The following is a 16,323-nucleotide window of genomic DNA, read 5'->3' on the forward strand; positions in this document are numbered from 1 at the left end:
GCACAGGAGTTTGCAGTGCCACTTTATTGCCAATAGCTGACATTGCCTGGGGCTAGTGGAAAATAAATTAGAACTATGGTAACATCTGACAGGTATGGCTAAGCTGGAGAGGGGAGCAGGTTTTTGTGGGCACTGATCTTAGGGAAGGGGTGTAAGGTGGCTGTGGAAATGTCCATGGAGAGCATCTCTTCCACCCCTAAGACCACAGAACCATCTCCTCCCTCCTGGTGCCCACCAAAGGGGCAAAGTGGAGGCCAGGGTCTCTTAGCTGCCAGGAGCTCAGTGAGGTGAGACAGGCAGTGGGGAGCCCTCAGCAGAATCAAAGTGGGGCAACCAAGGCTTGGATCCCAGAAGAGAGCAGGAACCGAGAATCACATCCAGTCACAGGATGACACAAGGAGGGCGGCTGTTGGTGATCTTTTCGAGGGGTTCTCCGTTACTGGCTCTTCGGATAGCCTCAATGAGCTAGAGGGCAGAGATGTGGAATGGGATGATGTGTCCCTTGGAGGGGCAAGCTGAACTAGGGTTATTCCCGGTATTGCAAGTACTCACATCTTTCTCATAAGGAAAGCCCCCATTCTCCAGCTTGGAGAACACCAGCTGTCCATTGATTTCAATCTCAAAGGCCCCTAGTATTAAATAAATGTATGAATGAACCGTATGCTGAGCACAGGCAAAAGGCGGGAAGTTCTACAAAAGGGGGCCTTCCACACTCCTTAGACTTCATACAAGCTCCCTCAGCCACATTAGAGATTCTTCAAGCCATTTCCTAGCCTAGGGTCAAGCCAATGAAACTGAAGGGAGGCATCACCCGTGTGCCCTTCCTTTGAACTCCTGGTAACTCAATGAAAGTTTCCCTTCCCTCCAACACTTCGGTCTCACCCGTTTCTCCCAGTAGGCTTCAAATGTGACTCCCCTCACCTATGGAAGGGGACTCAAGCGGGCTGGACATTTTACTATGTGCCAGGTACTGCTGGACACTATAAAGCAGCCAATGCCAGAGCTAGAAAGTGATGGAGCTGGGATTTAGAACACTGACTCAGCAGGTGTTCCGCAGCCTCACCTGTGCCCCCCAGGCGCGACTCGATCTCGATGCCTGGATACTGCTCCTTCACGGCACTCGCCAGCTCCAGGTAGGTCGCTTCGAAGCCGCAGGGTTCGCTAGAGAGAAGATACCGGAGGTCTGGTTGGGTTTCGGAAAAGGTACCTCCGGTGGACCCACCCTCATCCGGCCCGGATCCCCGTCACTGGCAGGGGCCGCTCACCAGTACTCAACCACAATGCGGACCCCATGGCCCGGTTCGGTCTCCCCGGGAGGGGGCGCTACGGCCGTCGTCCCTGTATCCCCGCTCATTGCTGCCAGCTCCCTACGGCCGCTGCTTCCGGGTGTGACGCGACGCCGCGGGCACGTGATGGGGCGGGGCCGCGCGTGACGTCGGGTCGCCCCCTGCAGGCGGCTGCTACTGCGTTCTGACCGCGTTACCTACCAGCTGGAGAGCTTGGGCTGGGCGGATCGGCCTAGACCACCTTTCCGGGCCCGAGTTCTCGGAGCGCCGGTCTTGCCCCACATCTAGTGTCCGCTGGACTTCACGGTCTTATTTAATCTAATGACATATCTTAGACTGCAGAGGGCCCGGGGTTGACTGATGATATAGAGTAGTTGCCGTTTCTCCTGTCTTGCTGATGGCATTCTAAAGCATTCCACAGTTACACACTCAGGTACTTCTTACTCTTAAGCGCTAAACTGCAGGCACAGCCTGGGTAGTTTCCGTGTGTCTCATGCCTTCAGAAACCTTTAGGCTTTAAGGCTTCTATTCCGCAGGCTCTGTGCGGCCGTCACGTGCACCCAGTTCCTCCACCTCCCTGTCTCATCCTACCCCGCCACCGAGCTGGCTTTTTTATTCCCATTTTGCAGCTCTAGAAACGGAGACTGTCTCCTTGCCTCTTCTTTCCCTGGGGCCCCACCAAAGGATCCTCTCAGGTCACCCACTCTAGCATCCCTTTAAAACATTGATTTCTAAACAATTCAGTGACTTACGGAGTTGTGAAGCCATCTCCACACTTTTCCACCGACATAAAAAAGTCCCACCTGCGTATTTTCAATCTTTCCAGCTACCGGCTCCAGCCCTAAGCAACCACGGATCTGCTTTCTATCAATTTGCCTTTCCTGGATGTTTCATATAAATGAAATACTATGTAGTCTTTTGCTTCTGACTTCTTGCACTCCTTTTAAAGTTTTTGAGGTTCATCCATGTTATAGCATGTACTAGTGGTTGCCTGGAAAATCCCATGGATGGAGGAGCCTGGTAGGCTGCAGTCCATGGGGTCACTAAGAGTCGGACGAGACTGAGCGTCTTCACTTTCACATTTCACTTTCATGCATTGGAGAAGGAAATGGCAACCCACTCCAGTGTTCTTGCCTGGAGAATCGCAGGGATGGGGGAGCCTGGTGGGCTGCCGTCTATGGGGCTGCATAGAGTCGGACACAACTGAAGAGACTTAGCAGCAGTGGTTCCTTTTTGTTGCCGAGAAATATCCCAGTGTATGGATGAAATGTTTTGTTTATTCAATACCAGTTGATGGATATTTGAGTTTCCAGTTTTGGGGTATTTTGAATAATGCTGCCATGAATGTTTGTGTGTCTTCGTATGTGCATGTGTTCTTACTTCTTGTGGGTAGGTTCCTACCAGTAGAATTGCTAGGTCGTGTGGAAAGTTTATGTTTAACTTAAGAAATGGCCAAAATGTTTTTCAAAGTGGCTGTACCATTTTACATTCCTACTAGCAATATATGATGATTTGTTTCCCTATATCCTTGTCAACACTTGCTGTCTGTCTCTTTCATTATAGCCATCCTGATGGGAGTGAGGAGGTTTTAATTTGCATTTCTCTAATGGTCTTGAGCACCTTTTCATGTGCTTATGAGCCATTCATATATCTTAATTTGGAAAAACGTCTATTCAAATCTTTTGCCCACTTCTAATTGGGTTGTTTGTCTCTTTAGTGTTGATTTGTAGGAGTTCCTTATATACAATTGACCCTTGTACAACACAGGTTTGAACTGCGTGGGTCTACTTACATGTGGGTTTTTTTCGGTAAATACATAGTACCACACAATACAAGTTTGTGTCAATCTGAAGGTGAAAACCAGATGGGGGGCTGACTGTAAAGTTATATTCAGATTTTCAACTGCTCTGGGTCATTGGTACCTCTAAGCCCTGCATTGTTCAATGATCAACTGTATTCTGGATACAAAGTTCCTAATTAAATGTATGACTTGTAATTATTTTCCTCCAGTCTTCCACAAGTATTTTTTTAATTTAATTTTCGAAGTGCAAAATTTTAAAATTTTGGCCAAGTATAGTTTATCAACTTTTTATTTTGTCATTTGCGCTCTTGCTGTCTCATTTGCATCTAAGATCTCTGCCTAACCCAAGGTAGAAAGATTTTCTCCCATAACTTCTTCTAGAAGTTTTATAGTTTTAGCTCTTACTTGTAAATCCATGATCTGTTTTGAGTTAATATTTGTAAATTGTGTAAGGTGAAGGTGAAGGTGAAGTCGCTCAGTCATGTCCTACTCTTTGCGACCCCGTGGACAGTAACCTACTAGGCTTCTCCGTCCAGGCAAGAATACTGGAGTGGATTGCCATTTCCTTCTCCAGGGGATCTTCCCAACCCAGGGATTGAACCCAGGTCTCCCACATTGGAGGCAGATGCTTTAACCTCTGCGCCACCAGGGAAGCCCTGGTGTAAGGGAGGATCTAAATTCATCTTTTGCCATGTGGCTATTCAATCTGTCCCAGAACCATTTATCAAAAAGACTATTCTTTCCCTCACTGAATTGTCTTGGCACCTTTGTCAAAAATCAATTAACCAGTAGGTCCAGTGGTTACGACTTCGTCTTCCAGTGTAGAGGGTTTGGGTTCGATCCCTGGTTGGGGAACTAAGATCCCACATGTCTCACAAACAAAAAACCAGAACATAAAACAGAAGCAATATTGTAACAAATTCAATAAAGACTTTAAAAATGATCCACATGAAAAAAAAAAGTTAAAATGTTTAAAAAAAAATCAATTGACCAGAAATGTAAGGATTTTTACTTGGACTCTTGAAGCTGTCCTATTGATATATACTACTACTACTACTAAGTCGCTTCAGTCGTGTCCGACTCTGTGCGACCCCACAGATGGCAGCCCACCAGGCTCCCCTGTCCCTGGGATTCTCCAGGCAAGAACACTGGTGTGGGTTGCCATTTCCTTCTCCATATTGATATATAAATCTATTCTTTTTCACTGTCGTTTCTTTTTTAAATAGATTTAGATATAACTTATACACAGTAATACACATCCTCTGGAGTGTACCTTTCTGTCAGTCCTGACACACACCGTTGTACTTCTACCACCAGGACCAAGATACACAACAACTCCATTACCTCCTCACAAGCTTCTCTGCTGTCAACCGCTCTCCCTTCTCCTCAACTCCAGATCTGTTTTCTGTCCTTAGCATTCTGCGCCCTCTAGAAAGTCATATAAATGGAATCCTATAGCACTGAGCCCTCTTGAGTCTGGTTTCTCTTTCCAACTTATCCTGTCTGTCAACATCCAGAGTGATTTTTCCAAAATATAAATCTGCCCGCTCCTTTGGGCCTCTACTTAAGCTCAGATGGACCCTGTAGGGTCTGGCCTCTGCCCATAGTTCCTGCTGGTCTGGACAGACAGGATGGATGGCTCTTAAACCTGGTTTACAGAACAACCACCTGAGGGCTTGTCAATACCATACATTCCTGGGTCTTGTCCCCAGAGACCAAGTTTCAGTAGCTGGGGAGGGGCCCAGGGATCTGTTTCTTTGTTGTTGTTTGCTTGGTTTTTTAAAGTTGTATTTTATTTATTTTTGGTTGTGCTGGGTCTTTGTTGGCGCTTGGGCTTTTCTCCACTTGCGATTCCCAGGCTTCTCATTGCCATGGCTTCTCCTGTTGTGGATCACAGGCTCTAGGCAGGCTGGCTCAGTAGTTGCGGCTCATGGGCTTAGTTGCCCAATGGCATGTGGAATTTTCCTGGACCGGGGATCGAAGCTGTGTCCCCTGCATTGGCAGGAGGAGTCTTACCCACTGGACCACCAGGGAAACCCAGGGATCTGTGTTTTTACACAAGCCCAGGCAGATTTGGAGGCCACACTTTGAGGGACACAGTTGAGTACAAAGCCTTTCCCCACACCTCTCACACGTGCTCAGCCACACCTGTGGGCTCCTCTCCTTCCTTCTCCACCCTGCTCTGCCTCTGCATGCTCTGTCCCCTTTTGTCAAGGGTTTTGGCACTTGTTTCATCATCATGAAAGGTGCTCCCCCTTCGCATTCCACCAATCCAAATCCTCCAATCCAGACAACTTCCCCTCTGCTCAACTGTCACTTCCATGGAGAAGTCTTCCTTAACTCCCTGTGTGTTTTCCCAGTATAGCTGTCTCCTCTCATCTCTTATTATTTGTGTGATCCTTTGATTTCTTTTTATTTTGACTGCTGCTGGGTCTTCAGTGTTTGCTTGGGCTTTTCTCTGGTTGCAGCAAGCTGGGGCTACCCTCCAGTTGTGGTAGCTTCTCTCGTTGTGGAGCACTGGCTCCAGGCTTGCGGGCTTCAGTAGTTGCGGCACACGGGCTTAGTTGCTCCACGGCATGTGGGATCTTCCCAGACCAGGGATTGAACTGGTGTCCCCTGCATTGTAAGGTGGATTCTTAATAACTGGACCACCAGGGAAGCCCTGGTTCTTTGATTAACATCAGTCTCCCCGATTGGGCTGCGTGAAGATAACGGTGGGATCTGTTTTGTTGCTCACTGTATCCCCAGTGCCAAGCATGCGGTTGGCATATAGTAGGCACTTAACAAATATTAGCTGAGTGAATGAAGAATTGATTGAGTGAATTGTCTACCGTGTTTTTCACATGATATCCAGTGGCCCAGGTGACCTTGCCTCTTTCCCCACTTCTTCACTTAGTCCAGGCTGGTTTTTTCAAGGAAAATTGAGTTTGGAGAAAGTTGAGCATCCAGTCATTCCTCCAGGTCCCCCAGGGCAGATCTCTTATCACCCCTATGAATTGTTTGTTTACTGAACTGTCACCCACTTGTGGGACGCGGCTGGTGCCTTTGATCTCAGTCTCCTAGGCCCTCTCTCCAACCTTGTGTTTGCCTACTGCTGAAGGCCAGCGCTAAGGGGAGTCCCCTGGCACCTGGCCAGAGCTTTCCCCAAACGACCTCTGCCACTGGGAGACCTTGCCTAACCCCTTCGATTTCAGAAGGAAAACCTGAGACTGTGGACTTTGCTTAGAAGGGAGCGTATATGCTGGGTGCCCCTGAGGGGCCAGGGTGCAGCCTTGGGTGGTCAGACTGTGGCTGGAGGTCAAGGGGCAGGCCGTGTTGCTGGACATCCTTCTGGCTGGCTTCCCTCTTTCATAGAGTGCCCTTTGCCCCAAGGGGTAAGACCCTAAGCAGCAGACAGGCCCCCTAAATTGGGCAATGAACAGACCAGGTTTGGGAAGGGGCGTGGGGAAGAGTGGGCGAGTCCCTTTTCTCTGATCTTCCAGGTCCCTGCTCCTCCCTCCCAGGTCATGAGGACTCTAGATCTTCGCTTTAGGGGCTGTACAGTTTGACTGTTTCTCCCCTGGCACCTGCTACAGAAAGACAAAAACAATCCCAGCCAGGGTAGAGTGTCAGGGAGTCCCCGCCCCTCCTCCGGTGCTTCCTCCTCCCATGCCCCTCCCTCAGGCCCCGCCCCCACCTGCCCAAGATAATTTGTTTCCTTGGGTCAGAAGCCTGGACAACAGAGCTCAACCTCCCCCGACTCCTACGTTCAAAGTCGGGACACTCTCCTACACCTGTAGAGAAGAGGGAGGGGGTTTGAGATCAAGCCCAGGTACCTGAGGTTCCTAGACAGCGCCGGACTTCGGACCCTGTGTCCTGCTACTCCAGCTGGGGCTCCTCCAGGTAAGGGCACCGAGATTGGTTGCAGACGACAATCTGCTCCCACTCCCAGCCGCACCAGGGCCCCAAGCTGTGCCAGTCTCAGGGCCAGGAGCTGACTGGATGGCTGCCCAGGTGGGCAGGACAGGAGGCCGCCCGGCTCCCCCTCCCTTCCCCCCTTCAGTGATGTCAGGCCAAGGGCGGGGAAGGGGGTGGGGGGGACAGGCAGTTAAGAGCTTGGCATCTCCCTTCCTAAATCGGTGGCCCCAGCCAGGTGTGCCAACACCCAGGGTCCAGGTAAGGACCAGAGCGCGGCACTTCGTCTTGGGGGCGGGGAGCACCAGTAGATCCCGGAGAAAGATGTGGAGATCTTTGGAGAATATGGAGAAAGATGCGGCCTCCTGCTGTGTTTTCCTGGAGGCCTCACTTTCTCTTTTCCTCCAGCTTCCCATCCTGCCCCCTCCTCACTATCTGCCCTCGGTCTTTCCCTGTTCTCACTCCCTGTTCTCTCCATTCCTTCGTCCCTCTCCACCCCGCCCCCCAACAGCCCCAAACACACACTCCAACCTGCTGATGGGGTCAGGGAAGCAGGAATCCAGATTCTTTCCTCCCTGAGAGGGGCGGATTTCCCGCTGAAACTAGCCCCTCCCCACGTCCCCAGAAAGAGAGCTGGGAGGGGTGTCCCAAGCCGAGGGGGCAGCCCCAAGTGTCTCCAGGCTCCGTCTGCTTTGACCCCAGTTTGAGTTCCCCCAAGTCTTTATTAAAGACAGATGTCTCTGTGGGGGCAGTGGGGCACCCTCCAACTTGGAGGGCAGTAAAGGAGACAGATTCTCTGAATTGCATCCTTACTCAGCAATACAGGCTTCCCTGGTAGGTCAGCTGGTAAAGAATCTGTCTGCAATGCAGGAGACCCCAGTTCAATTCCATTCCTGGGTTGGGAAGATCCCCTGGAGGAGGGCATGGCAATCCACTCCAGTATTCTTGCCTGGAGGATCCCCATAGACAGAGGAGCTTGGCGAGCTACAGTCCTTGGGGTCGCAAAGAGTCGGTCACGACTGAGCAACTGAACTGAACTGAGCGACTCAGCACAACCCTCCGGTGGGAAGGTAGGGGGTGGGACAGGCCCCGGGGAGGGGGGTGGTCCCTTCTGGCTTCAGAAAGAAGTGGTCTAGGTAGGCTGAAGGGATAGATGCTGGGGGTCTGCAGCGCAGTAGGGCCTGGGGAGAGTGGGTGCGCTGTGCGCATGGGGGAGGGGGGCAGATTGCCTTGTCCGTCTGAACAGTCTTGGGGAAGACTCATCCCAGTCGGGGTCTCCCTGGCACGCTGGGGATGGAGAATACTCCTGCCTGCCCTTGCCAGGCCTTCCAACCCCACTGCGCCTCGAGAATGCCCCCTCTTGGTCCGCTTGTCCTGGACTCTGCTCTCGCCTCTCCACCCCCCGCTATCCTGCTGGGGGGGCCCCCCGTGAAGGCAAGCAGCCTGTAATGATTAACTCCACAGACACTCTAGCATTCTTCCCGAATTAAACTTTAAAAGAGCTGCCCCCCTCATTCCCATTGGATGTTTTTCCCCTAGTGAGGGAGGGGGCGGGGCCGCAGGGTCCGGGGGCCCTCCCCCAACTCCAGGTCAGCTAGGGGTTTCCCGCCTCCTCACCTGAGCCCTCACCCTAAGCGCTCCCCCACAGGTAAAGCCTTCCTCCTAACTAAATCCCGATGCGGGCGGGGCGTGGGGTTCCTGGGCCTGGCGGGGGCCTTCCCGCCACCTCCAGGCCCCAGCTCCAGCCCCTCCCCACCCCACCCCACCCCCCCACCCCCCCACCCCCCCACCCGGTACCGAAGGTGGCCTTGTTTTCTACCGGCCCGGCCTTCTACCCTGAGCCCTGCCACCCGCCCTCGGGGCCAGCCAGGTGGGGCAAGATTCAGGAAGTAAACAAGGAGGCTGGAGGCGGGAGGGCGGGAAGGAGGGTGGGGCCCGAGCCACGGGGGCGGGGAAGTCGCAGAAGGGAGTCGCAGTACTAAGGGGACAGATAGATGTGGGGGTCGATTTCTTCAATATAACCTTCCCAGGGCCCCAGTTGGAAAGTTTCAGGTCTCTTGGGGGTGGTGGAGGGGGCTGCCCAGGGGAGACAGCTAGGATCGGTTTCTCTCACCTCTCCTCTCTTCGGTCCTGACTCCCCAGTCCTGTCCTGCCTTAGAGGGGTCTGGAGAGCTGGGTGATGGGATCTGAAGGCTAAACCCATCCAGAGTCAGCCTTCCCGCCCCCCACAGAGGCCAGACTCTAGTCTGATTCAAATCTACCCTCTCCCCTTCCAAACGCTGCCCAGATTCCCCTTCCCTCTGGGATGAGAGAGGATCCAGGCCTCCTGGTCTCAGACCACGCCACTGTTGGTCTCTGGCTTCCTGGAGCGGGTGGTTCCTGCAGCCCTTCCCCTAGTCCCCCCTGGGATGAAGTGAGCAGGGCTGTTTGCCAGAGGTTAGACGGGGGTGGGAGTGGGGGCCTTGTGTTTCGGTGTTGATGTGCTGGTGTCTCTTGGTGTTCCATGGTGGGTGGATCTTTCCCTTCCTGGCAGGACCCCCAGCCTCGTCGCTGGCTCTCCCTCCTGGCCTTCCCGTGTCTGCCTGTCTGTGTCTGTCTTCCTGTGTGTCTTGACTTTCCACTCCTGCTGCTGAGTACACCTTTGATCAGAACACCCAGGAGAGTATATGAATTAAAAGGACCCTCATTTCCCAGGGATGATGAGGATGAGACCCTCCCGGGCCAGCTGAGTCCTGGATGCTAAGGGTGGGCAGCAGCAGCAGAATGCAAGTCTGGGGGGCTCTGGACAGGAGAAGGAGCACTGCATGTTTCTTTAGGTTACTTTAGGTACCCCAGGGGCACCCCTGTGAGGTCAGCTCCACTCCAGATGGGCTTCTGAATCCCGGCCAGGCTTTTCTTCTCTCCCGCCTGGGTGAGGGGGCTCCTGGGCTGGGTGGTGGCTACCTGGGGCCCTTTGCAGGTTGCACCTGGACCTGGACTGGAGGTAGGCCAAAGGTGGGGAGGAGGAGATGATGTCAGAGGAGCCTCAGCCTCCCCCCCACCACCCACATCTTCCTCCTCCCCAGTCCTGTTCTTGTGGGGCGGGGGGAGTGGAGGGGATGGGTAGAGGCAGGGTTGTTTGTGTTTCTCCTAAGCCAGGAAGTAGTGGAGATGAGTCAAGGGTGAATGGAGAGCTCCAGGCAGTGTGTCCCGCCCCACCCTGACTCACCTGTCCCCCAAATCTCATGTCCTCACTTAAAGGTTGGGGACCTGCCTCATCCCAGGTGCGGGGAAGGGGGGCAGATCTTGGGTGCCTTAGGCAAGCTAACAGCGCTGGCCCAGTATCTGGAGCACAGGCAGGGGACAGAACTGCAGGTCGTCCCAGGTCTCAGCCCAGCCTAAAGGGTCTTGGTTCCTGGGGAGGAGGGGCTTGCGATGCCTCCACCTGCTGGTGGCCATCCTTGCCCCATCTCTTCTATCCTTGTCCTGGATGCCGTGTAGTGCCTGTGGGCAATAAAACATGGGTAAGACCCTGGCCTTGCCTGGGATGGCCAGGCGTCTTCAGACCAGTGGGTGGATAAGACAGGTGTGGAGGCCCCAGCACAGGGCCCAGAGGGAGCCCTTCAGTCAGAATGTGGAAAATCCAGGAAGGCTTCTCAGAGGAGGTGGCTCTGGAGTTGAGGCCTCAAGAAAGTTGGGGAGGGGGAGGGGTCTAACAAAGGCACACAAGGTTTGGGGGCCTCTGGGGCGCAGGCCCCAGACTCGCCTTCTCCTTCCCACTGCAACTGAGCCCGCCTCCTGTCCTCCTGGTTCCTGTCCTTCCCCACCTTCTTCTCTCCTGTGCATCACTCAGTGCTTGAGCAGGCGTTGCCACAACAGGCTCTGGCAACAAAGCACTGGGAAAACCTGGGGCAGAGCCCAGAGGAGTGAGTGCCCCACGCTGGGAAGTGCAAGGGTGACACTGAGCCCGGCTGTGTGGGGGTCAGGGAGTCCGTCGCTGCTGCCTGGCCTGTGGTGAGGGGACCCTCACCGCTCTTCCCCTGGGCAACCTGGGGTGAGGAAGAGCGCTGGACTGGGAGTCCAAACGCTGAGCTCCGCTCCCTGCCTCACCTGTGATGAGGCAGGAGTGCTTCTTTTTCAGGGCTCAGAGTCCCTTTTTGTAACAGGGACTCAACGCTGCCCTTCCCCAGAGGCTCCAGGGAACTCCAGTTAGTGGGGGATCGAGGAGGGGCCGGATAAACTCTGAGGGGCACCCGACAGAAGGGTGAAGGAGGTCTGGGTCCCCTTGGCCCCTCTCCCCAGGACAAGGGCACAAGAGCAGCTGTTTCTCTTCTTCCTCAGAGGTCATGGAGCTGGGTCTGTCTCCACTTCATCTCAGCAGCTCCCCAGAAGACCTGTACCTGGCCTCTGGGACCCCTCCTGGGACTCCCCCACCTCTCAATGCCCCTCTGTCTGGGGAGGTGAAGAGGTCCCAGCCTCTGCCCATTCCAACCAGCAGGTAAAGTGGGGTGTTGGCTGACGGAGGGAGGCTGGGGGGAGCTGGGGGGAGCGGTCAGCACTAGGGTAATGCACAGAAGCTTACTAGCAACTCCTCCCTTCCATCTCCCGCCCCAGGAAACTTCGAGAGGAGGAGCTACAGTCAACCTCTCTGCCCTCCATCCCCAACCCCTTCCCCGAGCTCTGCAGTCCTTCTTCACAGAGCCCCATTCTTGGGGGGTCCTCCAGTGCAAGGGGGCTGCTCCCTCGAGACACGAGCTGCCCCCATGTGAGTTTCCCTGGGAAAGAGAAGGCAGGGAGCATGGGGTGCTGGGGGATGGGGCAGATACAGTGCCGCCTTGGCTGGGTGGAGGGGACTTGGTCAAGGATCCCAGAGGGTAGAGCAGAGGGGGATGGGAGAGAACCACCCTTTGCCCTTGCCCGCCTCACTGGCCATTCCTGGGGTGCAGGTCATAAAGGTGTACAGCGAAGATGGGACCTGCCGCTCGGTGGAGGTGGCGGCAGGGGCCACGGCTCGCTATGTGTGCGAGATGCTGGTGCAGCGATCTCACTCCCTGAGTGACGAGAACTGGGGGCTGGTGGAGTGCCACCCCTACCTAGCACTGGGTAAGTTGGGCCGCAGGGGACTGCCTAGCCTGGGAGGCAGTGCTTCATACCTGACTGGCCTCCACTGACCCCTGCTTTTTGCCCTTGACCCCAGAGCGGGCCTTGGAGGATCATGAGTCAGTGGCAGAAGTGCAGGCTGCCTGGCCCATTGGTGGAGACAGCCGCATCGTCTTCCGGAAGAACTTTGCCAAATACGAGCTGTTCAAGAGCACTCCAGTGAGTGTGCGTAACAGGGGGGTCTGGGCCCGGACACCCCAACCCCCACCCGGATCCTCAGTCCCTGACTCCTGGCTCCTTTTGCCCCCAGCACTCCCTATTCCCAGAAAAGATGGTCTCTAGCTGTCTGGATGCACACACGGGCATGTCCCATGAGGACGTCATCCAGGTGAGGGCCCACTCCCATTTCATGGCCTTGACTCCCCAGGATCGCCCAGGGCTTCTTGGCCCTGAAGTCCATGCCATCCCTCTATGGGGTGGAAAGCCCAGCACCGCCCTAAGCATCAGTTTCTTCCTCTGTTAAATGACAGTAAATGTAAACCCCTGCCACCGAGGCAGGTGCTAGGAAGGCCTCTGTGTGTGTGTGTGTGTGCGTGGCCACCTCTAGGCCTCTCACCCTGCTCTCCTGTCCTTAGAACTTCCTGAATGCAGGCAGCTTCCCAGAGATCCAGGGCTTCCTGCAGCTCCGGGGGTCAGGGCGCAAGCTTTGGAAACGTTTTTTTTGCTTCCTGCGCCGCTCTGGCCTGTATTACTCCACCAAGGGCACTTCCAAGGTGAGGTCTTAAAGGTGACAGCCCCGGCCCCTCGGAGACCCCATCCCTGGTGCTTCTAGGAGCTGCCCCTTCTCTGTGGGAACTCCTAGACCTTTCACCCTCTAGGCCCTGAGACCCTCAGCTACCCCTCTTCCCCTCCCAGCTCACCTGCCCCGGAAGGTAGCAGTGGGAGAGCCAGGTGAACTGAGTTCAAGTCCTGGCTCTGCTTCTACGTGCTGTGTGACCCGGGGCACTTCTCTGCTCCTCTCTGGGCCTGAACTGTCCCCAGCTGGTTGAGAGGGGATGCTGAGAAGGGGATAGGGTCTGCCTGTACAGTCTTGCTCACTCGTGCTGCACAGGATCCGAGGCACCTGCAGTACGTAGCAGATGTGAACGAGTCCAATGTGTATGTGGTGACCCAGGGCCGCAAGCTCTACGGGATGCCCACAGACTTTGGCTTCTGTATCAAGGTGAGGATCCTACCTGGGGCTTCTGAGCTGCTTCTGGGACCCCCAGACTCCTCTCCTTGCACCCTGCCCTGCCCCATGGAGACAGGAGACAACATCTGGTTCTAAAGGCAGATGTGGGACCAGGCAGTTTCCTCTCCCTGCAGCCAAATAAGCTTCGAAATGGCCACAAGGGGCTTCGCCTCTTCTGCACTGAGGATGAGCAGAGCCGCTCCTGCTGGTTAGCCGCCTTCCGCCTCTTCAAGGTGAGGTCCTGGCGCTGGCTGGGGGGCTGACCCGGCTCTCGGGATCCCTGGCGTGAGGGAGGAGTTATAGTTCTGCCCCCAGGAAGTCTCTGGAATGAGACGGCATCATCAGAGCCTTGCTCTCTCAGAATCCTTGGTCCAAGACTGGAGTTGCAGCTCTGGCTCCAGAAAGCCCCTCAGCCAGGGGCAGGGATGTTGCCCGATTCTTGGGGAGTCCTGGTCTGGGCGGAGTGCCACAGCGGAGCCCCCAGCATCTGTGTGACCTCTGGCCTTTTTTCTCTCTCCACCTCACAGTTTGGGGTACAGCTGTATAAGAATTACCAGCAGACACTGTGCCGCCACCTGTGCCCACCCTGTGGGGGTTCCCCACCCTCGGTGAGCGTTACAGGATGTTGTGGGAAGGGGAGGGGAGCACCCAGGCCCCATGCCAGGGATACTGAGGTCCCGTCTGACCCCTCTCCCGTCCTGTCAAACCTGCAGAGGAGTGTCTCAGACAACACTCTGGTGGCCATGGACTTCTCCGGCCATGCCGGGCGTGTCATTGAGAACCCCCGGGAAGCTCTGAGCGCCGCCCTGGAGGAGGCCCAGGCCTGGCGGGTGAGGGGGCTACACTCAGCTGCGTGTTTGTACTGCTCTCCATCTGGGCTCCCATGGAGCGGGAAGAGGAAAGCGAGGGGCGAGGGGAGGCACCCAGCTGCAGAAAGAGGCTCTATTCTTGAGGGGCTGGTAATGCTCCAGCTGTGCCCTGATCCCCCGTGTCTCCCACTGTTCTGCAGAAGAAGACGAACCACCGTCTCAGCCTGCCCACCCCCAGCTCAGGCACAAGCCTCAGTGCAGGTGGGTGAGAAGGCCCGGCATCCTCGGGGCGGGGGCTGGTATGGCTTCTCTGAGCATTCCTGTTGCGGGTGGTGAGAAGGAGGGTCCCCGCCCCAGAGTGACCACCCATCTGCCTCCTCTCACCCCAGCCATCCACCGCACCCAACCCTGGTTCCATGGACGCATTTCTCGCGAGGAGAGCCAGCGGCTCATTGGGCAGCAGGGCCTGGTTGATGGGTAAGGGACTAGGCTGGGCAGGGCGGCAGACCAGGGAGGAAACAGACCTGGGTCCGGGTGGTGGCCTTGTGTCCTCGGGTCACGTTGCCTTGTCTCCTGGCAGTCTGTTCCTGGTCCGAGAGAGTCAGCGGAACCCACAGGGCTTTGTGCTTTCTCTGTGCCACGTGCAGAAAGTCAAACATTACCTTATCCTGCCAGTGAGTATCCCTGCTTCCTGCCGTACAAACGCGGGACTGCCAGCAGCCCATCCTCCCCACACTGCCCCGAGGGTGCCTGGGGTCTCCCCTCTTTCCTTGCTGCTGCACAAGCAATGGGGACCTCAGCCTTGGCCCAGGAGGGCGCTCCTCCAGGCCCTCACCCCTCCCTGACTTCCCACCCCTGTGGCCACACCCCAGAGCGAGGAGGAGGGGCGCCTGTACTTCAGCATGGACGACGGCCAGACTCGCTTCACCGACCTGCTGCAGCTCGTGGAGTTCCACCAGCTGAACCGCGGCATCCTGCCCTGCCTGCTGCGCTACTGCTGCACCCGCGTGGCCCTCTGACCACTGCACGGGCCGGTCACATCTCGGCCCACCCCAGGCTGCCCTCCTCCTCCAGAGCTGCCCGCCCCGGAGCGGACTCAGAGTGGGCAGAAGGTGAGGCCAGGATCATCATGAATGGCTGGGAGCTCCCCTAATCCAGTTTTCTCCTCTGCTCCTTGCCTCCCTCAGGCAGAAGGTGCTCCCTGCTCAGTCCACCCTCAACTTCTCCTTCAGGGAAGGCACTTGTGTGGCCTTCTCCCCTGCACGGAGCTTCTGGGTGCTGCTCTGGGACAGGACACTATGGGAGAAATGGGGGCAGCCGAGGTGGTCTTTACACCCCACATTTTGTACAGACTGAGAGGCCAGTTGATCTCTGTTTTATACTAGTGACAATAAAGATTATTTTTTGGTACACCTGTGAGTTCTGTCTGTCAAGGCCCGGCTAGCTGGGGCTGGAGGGTGATCAGGAGAGGTGAAAGTGGAAGTTGCTAGCGTGTTTGACTCTTTGCGACCCCATGGACTATACAGTCCATGGAATTTTCCAGGCCAGAATACTGGAGTGGGTAGCCTTTCCCTTGTCCAGGGGATCTTCCCAACCCAGAGATTGAACCCAGCTCTCCCGCTTTGCAGGAGGATTCTTTACCAGCTGAGCCAGAAGGGAAGTCCAAGAATAAGCCTATCCCTTCTCCAGCGGATCTTCCTGACCCAGGCACTTATCTGGGTGCTTTGCAGGCAGATGCTTTACCAACTGAGTTATCAGGGAAGCCCACCAGGAGAGATGGGCACCAGTCAAACTCCTGAAAATGTGTCAGATGGATCCAGGCCACGTGCAGCCAAACCTGGATGTTTCTTTCTTTAAAATATTTATTTGGCTGCACCAGGTCTTAGTTGAGGCATGTGACCTCCTTAGTTGTAATATGTGGGATCTAGTTCCCTGACCAGGGATCGAACCTGGGCCCCCTACATTAGCCACTGGACCACGAGGGAAGTCCCCAAGCCTGATGTTTCTTGAGGAGCTCTTGGTCATCAGAGAGTCTTGGTACCCAGTAGAGTCTTGGTACCACATACTGGCTCAGAGTAGGTGCCCAAGGATGGCTTGTTAAATGAATGAACAAACAGGGAACTGTCATCCAGGTGAGGCTTTCTGACGGGACCTAAAGCCATGGAGGTCACTCTAACAGGGCCTGGGAGCCGGAAATGGGTCAGACAGCATCCATGTCCTCGG

At 55.3% G+C, this 16,323-nt stretch overlaps 2 protein-coding genes across 3 annotated transcripts; one reads left to right on the top strand and one right to left on the bottom strand.

Annotated features, from left to right (window-relative positions):
* Window positions 1-3: 3 nt before the first annotated feature.
* Window positions 4-1,382, bottom strand: MIEN1 (migration and invasion enhancer 1). Of its 2 annotated transcripts, none has more exons than XM_052658301.1 (4): window positions 1,266-1,382; window positions 1,064-1,161; window positions 553-629; window positions 4-465 (listed from the first exon to the last, which is right to left on the bottom strand). In XM_052658301.1, exons 1-4 carry the CDS (start codon window positions 1,352-1,354, stop codon window positions 382-384), a joined length of 348 nt encoding a protein of 115 aa, XP_052514261.1. In that variant the 5' UTR covers window positions 1,355-1,382; the 3' UTR covers window positions 4-381. The 2 variants fall into 2 exon arrangements, with proteins under 2 accessions (XP_052514261.1, XP_052514262.1); XM_052658302.1 differs by having other exon boundaries at window positions 1,064-1,183; window positions 1,266-1,366.
* A 9,921-nt stretch (window positions 1,383-11,303) lies between these two features.
* Window positions 11,304-15,119, top strand: GRB7 (growth factor receptor bound protein 7). The gene is made up of 14 exons (XM_052658332.1): window positions 11,304-11,458; window positions 11,575-11,725; window positions 11,907-12,063; window positions 12,158-12,279; window positions 12,371-12,448; window positions 12,696-12,833; window positions 13,172-13,282; window positions 13,426-13,524; window positions 13,819-13,899; window positions 14,005-14,121; window positions 14,301-14,361; window positions 14,490-14,577; window positions 14,681-14,774; window positions 14,973-15,119. The coding sequence occupies exons 1-14, from the start codon at window positions 11,307-11,309 to the stop codon at window positions 15,117-15,119; spliced, it is 1,596 nt and encodes a 531-aa protein (XP_052514292.1). The 5' UTR covers window positions 11,304-11,306.
* The last annotated feature ends 1,204 nt before the right edge of the window (window positions 15,120-16,323 follow it).

The sequence above is a fragment of the Budorcas taxicolor genome, chromosome 19, assembly GCF_023091745.1.
Source record: "Budorcas taxicolor isolate Tak-1 chromosome 19, Takin1.1, whole genome shotgun sequence".
Taxonomy (NCBI): domain Eukaryota; kingdom Metazoa; phylum Chordata; class Mammalia; order Artiodactyla; family Bovidae; genus Budorcas; species Budorcas taxicolor.